The sequence below is a fragment of the Belonocnema kinseyi genome, chromosome 6 (assembly GCF_010883055.1).
Source record: "Belonocnema kinseyi isolate 2016_QV_RU_SX_M_011 chromosome 6, B_treatae_v1, whole genome shotgun sequence".
Lineage (NCBI taxonomy): Eukaryota > Metazoa > Arthropoda > Insecta > Hymenoptera > Cynipidae > Belonocnema > Belonocnema kinseyi.
The window spans coordinates 40,339,957-40,354,872 of record NC_046662.1 but is presented as its reverse complement, the minus strand read 5'-3'; the positions used below and the strand labels follow the sequence as shown (position 1 = coordinate 40,354,872).

Below are 14,916 nucleotides of genomic sequence, written 5' to 3'. Positions count from 1 at the left end.
TCATGTATTTTATTGACAATTAGTCTTTTTTGGTAAAAAATTAATCTTCTCGTTTAAAAAAATCCATTTTTTGTTTAAAATTGCACTATTCTGCTAAAAACTTCTGTATTTTTTATTGAGAATTAACTTTCTTGATTGTAAAAATGTAAATATTCCATTTTTGGTAGAAAATTGGTATTTTTTAAAATAAAAAAATGTGTATTTTGTACCAAATTCGTCTTTTTTAGTAGAAAAGTAGTCTTCTTTCTTGAAAGTTAAGATTAATCTTCTTTTTGGTTTAAAATTCAACTGCTTGGTAGAAAATTAATCTGTTGGAAATTTATCTATTGGGTTCTTTTTTTTTGTTAGATTCAACTTGTTGATAATTCGTTTTTTTAAAGTAATTTTATAAACTTGAACTTAAAATTTTTGTTTTTGTTAAAAACATATTTTTTCAGTTAGAAATTCACTATTTGCGTGAAAATCAATGTGTTGTGTTGAAAAGACTTTAGGGCTGGACCCCCCCCCCCCCCCCCCCCCCCCTCAATACACATAGTGTCACATAATATTTGGACGTGCCCTTACAGGTATCACAGCGCAAAAAAAGCTCAAAAAAGAGAAATGGGCGAATTTTTCACGAAAAAGGAGAAGAATAGGGGAAGGATTAAACATTCCTTTTTACACGTAGAAAAGAATAAACAATCGTTTTATAGAAAATTGTATAGTTTTTAAATTAAAAAATTAAAAATAGTTCAAGCTTGAGCGCCTAAAATGTTTTAGACTTGCAGTAAACAAGCACATTAACTTATCAACATATTTTAAAATATTAAGAGTTCTACAAACCTTTAAAGCGAAAATATTTACAATCCTTTTTAATTCCTCAAATTCCTTCACACCCCTTTAAACTGTTGTTATCCGAGAAATGCCTGAAAATTAAATTAAATTAATTCCCTAAAGTTTTGTAGAAATTTTTTAAAACCCCTTTAAATCATAAAAATTCACTAAAGTAAGAATAAATCATTTGAAATTTCTTCGATTGCAAGTTAAACTATACTTTGTTAAAAATTCATTTGATATTGGCTGAAGATTGAACTATTTTGTTCATAATAATTTTGTTTTGTTTTGTTCGAAATTAATGTTTGTAACTGAAAATTTTACTATCCCAATTATTTGTTGAAAATTCATAGTTTTTAATTGAAAACTCAACTACTTAGTTGAAAATTAAAGTACTTTGCTAATAATTTATTTTATTGGTTGTAGATTTAACTATCTTGTGAAGAATTAATTTTTTTCTTAACAATTATTTTTTTAAATGAAAATCTAAATGTCATTTTTGGTTAAAAATGTTTTGTTGTTATTTAAAAATGCATGTATTTTGTCAAAAATTCTATTTTTTGGTAGAAAATTAATCTTTTTAGTTGGAAATTTAAACACTTGGTTAAAAGTTGAACTACTTTGTTAAAAATTCATTTTTTGAGCTGTAAATTCTTTTTTTGGGTTATAATTCTAAATTTTAGTTAAAAATTCGTGTTTTTTTTTCTTGTTAAAGTTCAACTATTTGGTTGAAAATTCATGTATTTTTTGAAATACTTATCTTTTTGGGTAGAAAATTAATTTTCTTCTTTTTAAATTCAACTACTATGTTGAAAGATAAACTGCTTTGTTCAAAATTCATTTTATTATTTCCAGATTTCTCTTTAATTGAAAATATAACCATTTTTTTAATTCAATTATTTTGCAAAGCTTTGTTGGAATTTCGTTTTTCAAATAGAAAATTCACCGTTTGGATTGAAAATTCAGCTTGGGTTAAAGAATTTCGTCTTTTTGGCTTGAAGGCTTAACTATTTGGTTAGAAATGCAACTTTTTTTGGTTTAGGCTTAATTTTGATGTTGAAAATTCGACTATTAGTGTAAAAATGTATGTTTGTCGAAAGAAAATTCAACTATGTGTTTTAAAATTTAAATATTTTCTTGAAAATTCGTTTTTTTGTTGTTAAAAATTTGTTTCTTTACCTGAAACTTTAACTATTCCATTTCCAGTTTGCAAACTTATCTTTTCAGTTTCGAAGTCAACTATTTTATTGAAAATTTTGTCTTTTCAGATATAAAATTCCTCCTTTTGGATTAAAAATTCATGTCTTTTTATTGAAAAGTTCTGGGTTCAACGTTCAACTGCCTTCTAAAAAATTCGTCTCTTTGATTTAAAGATTGAAAAATTTTGTTAAAAATGCAACTATTTTTGTTGAAAATTAATATGTTTCGATTGAAAATTTCGTCATTTGATATAAAAAAACCTTCTTAGTTGAAGGTTTCTTTTAATTCGACTTTTTACCTTGAAAACTCAATTCTTTCCAGCAAAATTCATTTCTTTTGGTAAAAAATTAATATTTTTTTGATAAACTTTCGTCTATTTTGTTAAAAATGTAATATATATATATTGACTTGAAATTTAAACTGATTCATATTAAATTAAATACGATGTCTACACAATTATTTTATTTAAAATAGTTCAATCCCTATTATTTCACTATTTTCGTAAAAAATCACCCTATTCTCCCCGTTTTCAGAGCATTTGGGATGTGAAATTTAAGAATTACACTTTTGAAATCGCTTTATTACACTGGAACCTGGAACTAGAAACCCCAGATTTATGATATTCCGAGAATTTATGTCCTCGGCCGCACGGTCAGTGCGTCAATTGCATCAGGTTGCATCATGCGTCCAAATCCGACAGAAAGAGACCTTGCCTCTTTATGTTTGGATTCCCTGGACTAAGGATCAAGGCCACTGCAAGCCATGCAAGAAACAATTTTTCTTTGCAGGTTCCAGTGTATTTCACAAAATTTAGAAATTGTTTTTTTAAACTGCCTAACTCATTTTTTTTGCAATGTTCAAAGCAGTTAAATATAAAGCTGGAATTACTAACAAGAAGATAAAACTAGATAAATGACTATAAATGAGATTTGGATTTTTCTTAGTTACCTATCAGTGAAAGTATGTCTAAAACATTCATGGGTCAATCGGAACCTTTGACTGTGGCTGTATCTCTTCCGGTCAGAGGATTCGTTCCCGGGCAAACCATACCCGTGAAAATAGACGTACAAAATGATTCAAGCCTGGATGTCAGGAAATTGCGAATTATCTTTAAGAAGGTAAATATATTTATTTGCTAATATCGATTAAAAATATAGAGCCCGAAATCTTAATGGAATATAAATTTAAAAGATTGCAAATTTGTTCATTTTTAATTCATGTATTATGTATCAGCAACACCAATATTTAAAATATAGAAAATCTGAGTTATCATCGGGTTAGTAAATGAGGGATCAGATGAGATACTTTATCACTATAAATAAAAATAGATATCTGCACTGAATGATAACTAAAGATATTCCTGCAATAGGAGACCTGGGTTCGAATCCCTGAGAAGCGAAGGGAAAGGGTCTTTTTTCACAAATAAATTAAATTTTTTAATCTTAGAAAAGCCTTAAATTATTAATTCGAGAGGTATGTTAGGTCGATAGTGTAGATGTTTTTTTTTTTCATAAAATGTGATAAAGTATCACTCCCGATCGGTTATTTACCATCCCGATGATATTACAGATTCCCTATATCTTATATCTATGACTTTTAATCGAGAACCTCTCTCCAGTAGCTTAGTGGATAGATCACCCGATCGGCAATCGGAAGACCCTGGGTTCGATTCCCAACGGAGAAAAAAGGGAGGAATTTCTTTCACAGATAAAATTTAATTTATATTTAAAAACCGTAATTCTAATCTTGTAACATTTTTATCGTATAATTTTTTATAAATGGAATAAGAAATGTTTAATTTAAATTGTTAATTTTTTTATTTATTATACTAAACGCTGCCCCAGCCTAATTAACTTTCAAAACGTTTTAATTGACCTATTTAAACCGAAAAATAACTAGACGGTACTAATGTTCTTTTGAACCTAAAAGAATTCAAGAGAATTCAAATGATTTGAAAAAAATTTTATCTAACTATTTCACTGATTTCAGTCAAATTGACGTGAATTGAGAGAAATTTGAGGGTAATGAGTATAATTCGGTGAAAGTCATAAAAATTCAAGGTGAAAAAAGAAAAATCAATTGGATTAAAAACAATTGAAAATACGGAAAAAACCATTGAATTCAGTAAGTTTAAAATGAGTTTAAAAAAATCAAAGTTTAAACGAATTAAAAAGAATTCGAAAAAAAATAAAAAGAAACGATTAAAAAGAATTCGAAAGAATTTAAGGGAATTGTAAAACATATTTGAAAATTTCATCCAAATTTTGAAAAACTATGCAATCCCTCACTTCTTGTGAATAAAATCTTTGAAATTCTTTAAAATAATATAAAATCCCGTGAAGTTTGATATTTGCTGAAATCTTTTTAAATATTCTAAAACCTTAAGCGTCCTATGAAATTCTTCAATACCTTCAAAAATTCCAGGAAATTCTTGAAAGCCCTATTAGATTTTTGAAATCCCCGAACAGCATTCATATGCCAGAAAATTCTTTAGAATTTTTTACTCTATTGAAAATGCTTTGGAAACATTTAAAATATCCTGAAATATTAAATATCCTATAAAATATTTTGAAATATTTTGAAATTCTTTTAAACTTTTTGAAGCTTTTGAAAATTCTTTGGAAGTTTTAAAAATACTCTATAATCTTTTAAATCCTTTGAAATCTATTCAAATTATTTGAAATCTATTAAAAATTCCTTGGAATTTTTAAAAACCCCCTAAAGTATTTCAAATTTTTGAAATTCCAATAAATTACATAAATACAATGAAAGTTTCCTGAAATGTTTTAAAATACCCTGAAATATTGAAAAATCCTTCAAAAATATTTTGAAATTTTTTGAAATTCTTGAAATCTGGTAAATAATCCTTATAACTGTTTAAAATTTCCTAAATATGCCTCAAAATATTTGAAAATATTTATAATTCTATAAAACCTCTTAATTCTTTTCAATACATTTTTTGAAATCCATTACAATTTTATAAAGTCCCATGAAATTCTGTAAAACCTTATATTGCCTTAAGTCCTAGAAAATTTATTTAAATTTCTTGGAATTTTTTAGAATGCTCTAAAATATTTCAAATCCTTGTTATCCATTGTCATTTTTAAGCACCTTAGAAAATTTCTTGGAAGCTTTAAAAATACTTTAAAATCCTTAATGATTTTTGGAATAACTTCAAATTATTTTAATCCCTCAGAAATTCCGTGAAATCTTTTAAATGCCCAAAAATAATTGAGATCTTCTAGAATACCCTAATATCTTTCAAGTCTTTTGAAATCCCTTGCAATTTTTTTAAGTTCTTGAAAAATCCTTGGTAGTTTTAAAAATACTCTAAAATCTTTTAAATCCTTTGAGATATCTTTAAATCACCAAAATCTATAGAAAAATCCTTGCAATCTTTTAAAATGCCGGAAAATAATTTAAAACCTTTGAAATCTTTTGAAATCTTTTGATATCCGTTGCATCTTTTTAAAGCTTTTGAAAATTTCTTGGAAATTTTAAACATACTCTAAAATCTTTCAAATCCTTTGAAATAGCTTTAGCTTATTGAAATCTATTTAAACTTCCTTGAAATTTTTTTAAATACCCTCCAATATTGCAAACCCTTTGGAATATCTTAAAAGGATGAAACTCTATTGAAAATTCCTTGGAATCTTTTAAAATACCCTAACATAATTTAAATGGTTTACAATTTGTTTAAATCCCCCACCAATTTTTAAAGATATTCAAAATTACTTAGAAGTTTTAATGATACTATGAAATCTTTAAAATCCTCTGAAATATCTATAAATTATCAAAAAAAATTTTTAAGGCCTTGGAGTCTTTTAAAGTGCCTTAAAGTAATTCAAATCCTTTACAATCTATTAATACCCATTGTACCTTTTAAAAGTTTTTGAAAATTCCTTAAAAGTTTTAAAAATATCGTAAAGCCTTTCAAATTCTTTAGAATCCTTTAAATTATTGAAATCTATTAAAATTTCTTTGGAATTTTTTTAAATACCGTAAAATATTTTAAATCTTTTAAAATCTCTTGGAAGTTTTAAAAATACTCTAGAATCTTTTCAATCCATTGGAATATCTTCAAATTATTGAAAGCTTTTAAAAATCCCATGTAATCTTTTAAAATATCCTAAAATATTTCGAAAGAATTCAGGAAAATTCATAAATTACTAAAAAGTCATTCAAGTAAAAAAATTGACTGTGCTGCAGCCCAGCAGGAATTGCTTGCCTCTTGCATTCTTTTTTTCAAAATCCCTGACGTCTCCCAGATTTCCCGTTTTTTCCTGACCTGCGACTCCATTAATACAATGATAATTGTATTCTTAAAATACACATTTTTTCGAACTTTTACTTAATTTAGACCATTCGAAAAATGCAGGTAGTCACATATCATGCGACTGAAAAGTCTCGAAAACACAAGGAAGTTATAGTCGAAATCCAACAACCAGTATCAAAAAATACTGAATTATACGAAGTTGGCGTTGATGTTCCCTCGGTACCACCTACAGGAATGACAGGATGTAAAATCATCAATGTCATGTACACTCTCAAAGTAGAAGCCTTTGCCGACATAAACGAATGGTACTACAAAGTTTTTCATAAAAATCTCAAGATTAGGATGCCCATTGTAATTGGCACGATTCCCTTAAAAAATTATGAAAACCCTGAAAATACGGATTTTGACATCAAAGAAGAAAAGAGTTCAAATGCTTATGAAAATGTAGATCTGTCACTACCACCTTGTAAGTATGATTATTACAAATTCAAGAGCACTAATCGTCTACATTTTTTCAAAAAATCAATCGAAATTTTGTTTTTTAATTGTTAGATGAATTTTTAAAACCAACTTTTCGAAAAATTAAAAGTTAAAAGTCAAAATTTTGTACGTAAGGGCCAGGCATGAAATTAACATGAAACGAATCCCTCTAGGTTTAGATCAAACTGAAAAATTTTAGTTTTCATCGTCTCGATTGAAAAAGTCAGTAGGCATAAATTACGAAAGGCACAGTTTTTGAGTGACAGACGGTTAATCGTCGAGCGATTTTGACAAACCTAGGCGAATATCTTAAAAACAAAATATCAGAGAAAGGAGTTTTTGCTAACGAACTAATTCGAAGGAATCAACCCGAACGAACCACCCGACCGAACCACCCTGAACGAAGCAACCTAAAAGAAAGAACCTAAGAAAACCAAACCAAAGGAACCAACCGAACAATCGAACACAAACAGACCGTACCAAACGAACCACCCGACTGAACGGCAACAAACCAACCTAAACGGACGAACCAAAACGATCGAACACACAAACCGTACCAAACGAACCACCCGACCTAACCACCCCGAACGAACCAGCCTAAAGGAACGTACCCAAACGATCGAACACAAACAAACCGCACCAAACGAACCAACCCGAACGAACCACTTGACCGAACCACCCCGAACGAACTAGCCTTAATTAACGAACCCAAACGAAACAAACCAAATGAACCACCCAAAAAGGTCAAACACAAAAATACCGTACCAAACGGAACACTCGACCGAACCAAACCAATCAAATCTAGATGAACCAAACCGAACGAACCACCTCAAGGAATTAACACAATCAGGCATGCCCAAACGAGTCAACAAAAAGGAACCAGCACAAACCATTAAACGAATCCCACCTATTCAAACTAAACTACCAACCCAAACAAACTAGCACAAACTAATCAAAACTAACCATACTAAATCAATTAAACCAAAGCAAATAACCCAAACGAACCAACCGAAACCAGCAACAAACAGCTAACTCAAACAAACCAGGTTAAAACAGCCAATCCAAGCAAACCAATTTATTTTTACCAATCCATACGAACGGACCAAAATTAACAAACCAAGTAAAACAACCCAAACCAACCAAACAAAACGAACCAAACCAAACGAATCAACCCAAACGATCATACAAAAACAAACCGTACCATACGAACCAAACTTAACGAACCAAGCCGAACAAATAAACTCAAAGCATTCAATACCCAAACGAACCAACCCCAAAAGAACGAATATAAATGAACAAAACCGATCGAACTACCCAGAGAAACTAACGCAATCAAACATGCCCAAACGAGTAAAGATAAACAAACTAACCCATACCATCAAACCAATCCAACCCATATAAAGCATACAAGCAAAAAAAACAGACAAAATAATTAAAACCAACGAACCCAAACCAACTAAATGAAACCAACAGGTTTGGGTTAGTAACCCAAAAAAAACCAATCCAACAAATCTAAAACAAGCCCAACCAAGAAACTCAAACCAAACAATCAAAAGCGACCAATACAAACACACCAACCGAAACTTACCAACCCAAACGAATGAACCTAAATGAACCAAACCGATCGAACCACTCAAAGGGACTGACACAAGCGAGCATTCGCAAACCAGTCAACACAAACGAACCAACCCAAAACGACAAAAAATAATCAAAACCAAAGAAATGAAACATACTAAATGGAATGACATAATCCTAAACAATCAACCCAAACCAACCAATCCAAACCCACCGCAACTAACCAACTTAAACCAAACAAATCAAACCAACTAAACCAAACAAACCAACTAAAATTTACCATCCCAAGCGAACGAACTAAACTAAGCGAAACAACCCAAACGGACTAACCGAGACGAATCAAATCAAACGAACTAACCCAAAGGATTTAATACAAACAAGCCGTACTAAACGAACCTAACTGAACGAACTGAACCATACAAACCAGTCAACGCAAACGAACCAACCCGAACTAATGATTTTAAATTAACGAAATCGAACGAACCAACCAAAGGAAATAATTCAATCGAGCATGCCTAAAAGAATCAATACAAATGAAACAACCCAAACTATTAAACTTATCCCACCTAAATAAACTAACATAAACTAATCAGAACCAACAAACCGGAACTAATTAAACGAAATATTCTAACCAAAACCAACTAACCCAAACAACTTAATCCAAACCAACCTTAACCAACTTAAAACAACCTAGCTAAACCAGCCAATCGTAACCTACCAAACCAAATGAACAAACCTAAATGTACCAAACCAAGAGAAACAACCCAAACAAACTAACCCAAACGAACGAAACCAAACATCTCAATATGTATTAGCAACAAACTTCTCTTGTCTTGCCATCATGGGCTGGATGTTGAATACATCCCCCAGCTAAAAATTTCAGTATATGAACCTCGGAGGATCATCTACATGTTTCTGTACATGATTCTGCAAAGGAACCTGCACTGACAAAGGAACCTCTAAATTATCCTGGAGGTGTTCCTGTACAAGCTCCTTTGCATAGAAAACTGAGGCGCAGGTTCCTGTACAGTAACGTGTTTTAGAGTCCCTTATAGAAAACCATCAAAGGAACCTTTGGAAGAATCCTTTACAGAAACATGTATAGATTCCTTTACAGAAAGCCGTCGCGAACCCTCGTGGATTAGTTCCTACGCAGGTTCATGTATAGGATCCTAAACATGTTCCTGTACAGGATCCTAAACATGTTCATATACATGAACCCGCACCTCATTTGACTCAGTGAAGGAACCTGTGCAGGATCATTCAAAGATTATCTCGCATACAGGTTCTTCTACAGGACCATGTACAAATTCCTTCGCTAAACTCCTGTACAGGAACGGCCAAGATTATCTGTACAGGTTCGTGTGCAGTATCATGTACAGGAACATGTGCAGGATCCTCCGAGGTCCCTGTACAGAATATTTTAACTGTGCCTGCTCATATCTTGCCTTTATTGGATTAATATTGACAGCAGCCTGCTCACATCTCATTTTTGTTGGCTGGTCATTAATTAAATCTTGCCCATGTCGTGCCTTTATTGGCTGAAGATTAACAACATCCTGCCTTTATTTGCTAAATATTGATTTCCTACTCATATCTTGTTTTCATTGGCTGAATATCAACAACAAATCAAAAGCTCGCCCTCAATGACCGTGAAAAATGACTTGTTTCTTAAGGTCATCACTTCCTTAGCATTTTCCTCTCAGAGCGCACATAGAAAAAACAGAAGATAAACTTTACATCGATTTCCGATAAAAGATTCGCTGCAATAAAAATTCACTTAACACGATAAACTTTAAAGAAATATCGGTTAAACTTTCTGTTTTTTGCATGACAACACATGTGTTGTGATAAACGCGAAGTTGTCTGAATAAAACTGTATCCATCTAAAATATTTCCTGCAACAGATTTGATCACTACTTTTCTCTGTGTATTTTAAGATATTGATCTAGGTTTATCAAAATGGTTCTAAGTGTAACCATTTGTAACTTGAAAAGTGTTTATCACGCAAATTGACTTTTTTAATCGAGACGATAAGAAATACATTTTTACAAGGTTTCATCGAAATCGACAGGGATCCATTTCATGCACATTTTATGTCTAGTCTTTATGAAACATTGAGTTCTGAATGTCATTACAGAAATAATAAAAAAGCCATATGAATTTATTTAAAAAACATTATCATTAACGTCTGCTATTTGAAATTTGTACTGAATTTGTTTGGGTTAACTATAAAGCAAGGTATACCGTTAAAATTTATATTCAGATCGTTTCTATTTATCACATTTTTATCATTGTTATGATTCCACAGTATAATGTTTTAATGTTTAACCATTATCCAATTAAAATCCTCATATTGTGAGTCGATTAAATTACGTTTAAATATCCTCTAATGCTACATTTGAATTAAAAAGTGGTACTTCAGAAATTATTTGTTCATACAAAACGTGCATTATAAATTTAATAACGAGCATTATTCAAGGTAGAATTTCATCTGCAAAATCCAGTTGTGCATTAAGATTTCAATGCAGTTAAAAATATTATTGAAAATTTTTATTTTTTAATGATTCCAATTTTAATGTGTCTAACTTTGAAATCCTTAATTCGGAAACAATTCATTTTGAAATTATTGGACAATAGATTGAGAATATATAATGAAAATACTAACCAATTCTCGGGATTATTATTTTAGAAATTATTTATTTTAATTAAGTTATAAATTAGAAATTTCTTAATTTAGAATCTCAATTGTTTAATTTTGAATGATTTGAAGTAAAAATTAATTAATTTTTAACGGTTAACGGTAAAATTTAAAGTTGTGTCATCATTAAGACTTTTGCAATCATTTGTAATTTAAATGCAATCACGCAATCGTTATATGTCTATCAATTTCCCTTGAAATATCCCTTAAATATAGGGTAAAAAATTAGCATTTAATTTATATTTTCTTGATTAAATGCTAATTTTTCCCTGTACAAGTACTAGTATTAAGAATCTATTCCACGGATGAAATTCTTCAGAATTCAAGGTGAGTATTACAGAATTCAAGACGAATTAAACAAAAATACAAAAAAAATGTAGTGAATTGAGTAGAATTGAGTGAATTTAAAAGAATTTAAGGGAATTAAAGAATTTTATTAAAATTAGTAAGAATTTGGAAGAATTCAAAAGAATTTATGATAAATTAAAAACAATTAAGAGTGAATTCCAAGTGAATTAAAATGAATTTAAAAAATATTTGAATGTCTCTTCCAAACTTTGAAGTCCTGTTAAATCCCTCACTTCTTGTAAAAAAATTCTTTTAAATCCATTAAAATATTGTAAAATTCCGTGAAATTTGATCAAATGTCCCCGAAATTCTTCCGAAATTCTAACAAAAATTTTACAGTTAAATGAAATTTTTTTCAAAACCCTTAAAATCATTCAAATCCTTGGTAATCCCTTGAAATTTTTTTCTTATATCTTGAAAATGCCTTGTAATTCTTGAAAATACCTCAAAATATTTCGAACAATTTAAAATCCCTTTAAATTATTCCAAAAAATTTTAAATTCCCTAAAATATTTCAAATACTTTAAAATCCCTTGACATTTTGCAAAGCTCTTGGAAATTATTTGGAATTTAAACAAATACTCTAAATAACTGTAAATCCTTTGAAATATTTTGAAATCCCTGGAAACTTTTTTAAGCTTTTAAAAAATCCTTGATATATTTTACAATAACCTAAAATTGTAAAAATCCTTTGAAATAACTTTAAATTATTGAGATCAAATAAAAATACCCTACAATATTTCAAGTACTTTAAGATTCTTTGAAGTCCCTTGAAATTTGTTTAGTATTTTGAAATTGACTTAGAATCTTCTAAAATTCTGGAAAATATCTCACACTCTTAAAAATTTCTTTACATTAGTGTAAAAAATAGAAAATATCCTGGAATGTTCTAAAACTCCCTAATATATTTCAAATCCCGTGAAATTATGTAAAGCTTGACAAAATTATTTGGAATTTAGAAAATACTCTCAATAATTACAAATTGTTTTAAATCTTTTGAAATTCCCTGAAACTTTTAAAAGCTCTTGAAAATTCCTTGAAATTTTGAAAAATGCTTAAAGATGTTTGAAATTCTTTGAAATCCCTTTAAATTATTTAAATTTATTACAAATTTTTTGAAATTCTAAATATTCTAAAATATTCTAAAATATTTGATATCTTTTAAATTATCTTGAAACTATATAAAGCTCTTTAAAATTCCCTAAAGTATTCAAATCCATTGAAATCTTCTTAAATCCCTTAGAACTTTTTAAAGCTCTTGAAAATTCCTTGGAATTTCCCAAATACTCTATAATCATTCAAATCTTTTTGAAACCCTTCAAATCATTGAAATCTACTAAAAAATCGTTAGAATGTCTTAAAATATCCGATAATGTTAAAAATTCTTTAGATTCTTTGGAAATACCTCGAAATATTTAAGAATCTTTGAAATCCTACAATTGCTTTTCAAATCCTTTAAAATCATTGATATCTTCGTAATCCTATAAAATGCGTTGGATTATTTTTAAATATATCCTAAAAACGTATTGGTCCTATAAAATTCTTTGCGTATCTTGCGAAATTCTATGAAATTATTTTTAAGAACCCCATGACCATTGTTTTAAAATCCCTTCAAATAATTTAAATTGTTGGAAATTCCTTGCAAATTTTCAGATCACTTGAAAATGCCTTGGAAGTTTTTTAAATGCCCTAAAATATTTAAAAACCTTTGAAATCCTAATAAATTACTGAAATCAATTGAAAATTCTTTGCGATTTTTAGTTTTTAGTACCATAAATAATTCCCTTAAAATAGTTAAAATTCTTGGAATTTACTTGTAAATTTTATTTTAATCTTTGAAACCCTTGAGAATATCTTTAAGTTTTTGAAACCCATTGAAAATTTCTTGAAATATTTTTAAATACTCTAAAACATTTTAAAAGATTTTAAGAATTAAAATTTAGAAATACGCGCAGGCCAGAATTCAATAGCGGCTAAGCCATGGGTTAACTTATGGGGAGAAAAGTGACTAAGGTGATTATTTTCATTTTTAAAAGTGATTATATATAGATACTTTATTTTTAAAAAGTAGTCAAAATAGGCGCCGAACGCCTACAAGAAAGAATTTTGCAGCTAATTGATATGTTAATTAAGTCGTTGAAACCTCACCCTCCCATACATTCCCTCCCCTACTTCTCCTTCTCTCAATTCATCCCGTGTTTTCCCTCCCTTCTCCAAATTCTTTCTCCTCTGCTTCCCCTCTCCTCACATCCCCAGTGAACACTCCCCTCTCTCTATCCCCACACATCCTTTTCACTACCCTTCCACACTTCCAATAATCTCCCCCACTCCTCCACCCCTTATTCCCGCTTACTTGCCCTACTTTTCAGTTGCCTTAACTTTCCCTACTTCTTCTCCTCCCATTTCCCTTTAATTCCCCTACTTTCTCTTCCCTCAGTTTCCCTCATTTCCCCTACTTTCCCTCATTTCTCCTACTTTCCCGCCCATCTTTTCCCCTCGCTTTTTCTTCCTACTTTTTCCTTATTGTCAGATTTTCCGCGACTGTATAGAACCAATTTGATCGTTTTTAACAAATTATCAAACAGGATAATATGTGCTCAATGTTATACATTTTTACTTGATTTTAGTGTCATTAAGGTACGAGGAAACTAAAATATATCGATCATCAAAGCCAAATAAGGACGATCCAACAGGAGAGGAAGGAGAGAGCGATGGAAAGGTTGAACCTTATTTTCCTATGTATCGTGTCTACAAGTTCGACGGGACAAAGAAAAGGGGAGGTACAAGTTAATAAATGACCGCAACCTAATGCACTCTCTCTTGTTCCGGTTACGGAATACTGACGTCGATCTTTATGAAGATCATCTTCAGGTCCTGAGAAGAGCTCAAGAGGTCAGCTTCGCAAAAAATTACGGAACTAAATTACTTCAACAATTGTAAAATCTCATATACCTTCAGAACGTCGAAGAATGTTTCTCATTATATTATAAACTTGTATGCGAATCGCTATACAACACATGTTACCAATTTCAGACTGAGTTAATTATGGGATCATGAAATAACCACTGTGAATTTATTAAAAACAAAAGTAATCAAGATTATGTCACTGAAACAAATTCCTGGTAAATCTTCAACTAAGTTTACTTATTTGGAGAATATTGTCCTTGGCGGACTGACATGGGGTCGCAGCCAGGAAACTCCGACTGCGTCCCCCTTGGTTGGCGCCCCCAAAGACATGCCAAGGCGCCCCAAAAAGATTATATTGTTTCAGAAAATGAATATATTTTATATTGCAATAGAAAGAGTGGAAAGAATATCCAATAATAGCCACGATTTACACCTGCACTCCTATAAATAATACCAGTAAAGTAGGAAAGTGTACTTCAATTTATCCTGAAAAATGTATCGTTTCAACCAATTTATATTATTACAATTCATTATATGCATTGGTATTGAAACAGACGTATTTCGACTGTCTTGTTTTTATAATTTACAAATTGGGCCTTCTATAAATAAACTATTT

The 14,916-nt window shown here is 30.2% G+C and overlaps 1 protein-coding gene across 1 annotated transcript in view; it reads left to right on the top strand.

Moving 5' to 3' along the window:
- LOC117174730 (arrestin domain-containing protein 17-like) overlaps nt 1-14,873 on the top strand; it is a 45,151-nt gene extending 30,278 nt beyond the window's left edge. Inside the window, exons 5-7 of the mRNA XM_033364054.1 lie at nt 2,958-3,131; nt 6,392-6,755; nt 14,021-14,873. Coding sequence (XP_033219945.1) covers nt 2,958-3,131; nt 6,392-6,755; nt 14,021-14,184 — 702 coding nt within the window. The 3' untranslated portion in view covers nt 14,185-14,873. The remainder of the gene's footprint in view (nt 1-2,957; nt 3,132-6,391; nt 6,756-14,020) is intronic.
- Nucleotides 14,874-14,916: the final 43 nt, after the last annotated feature.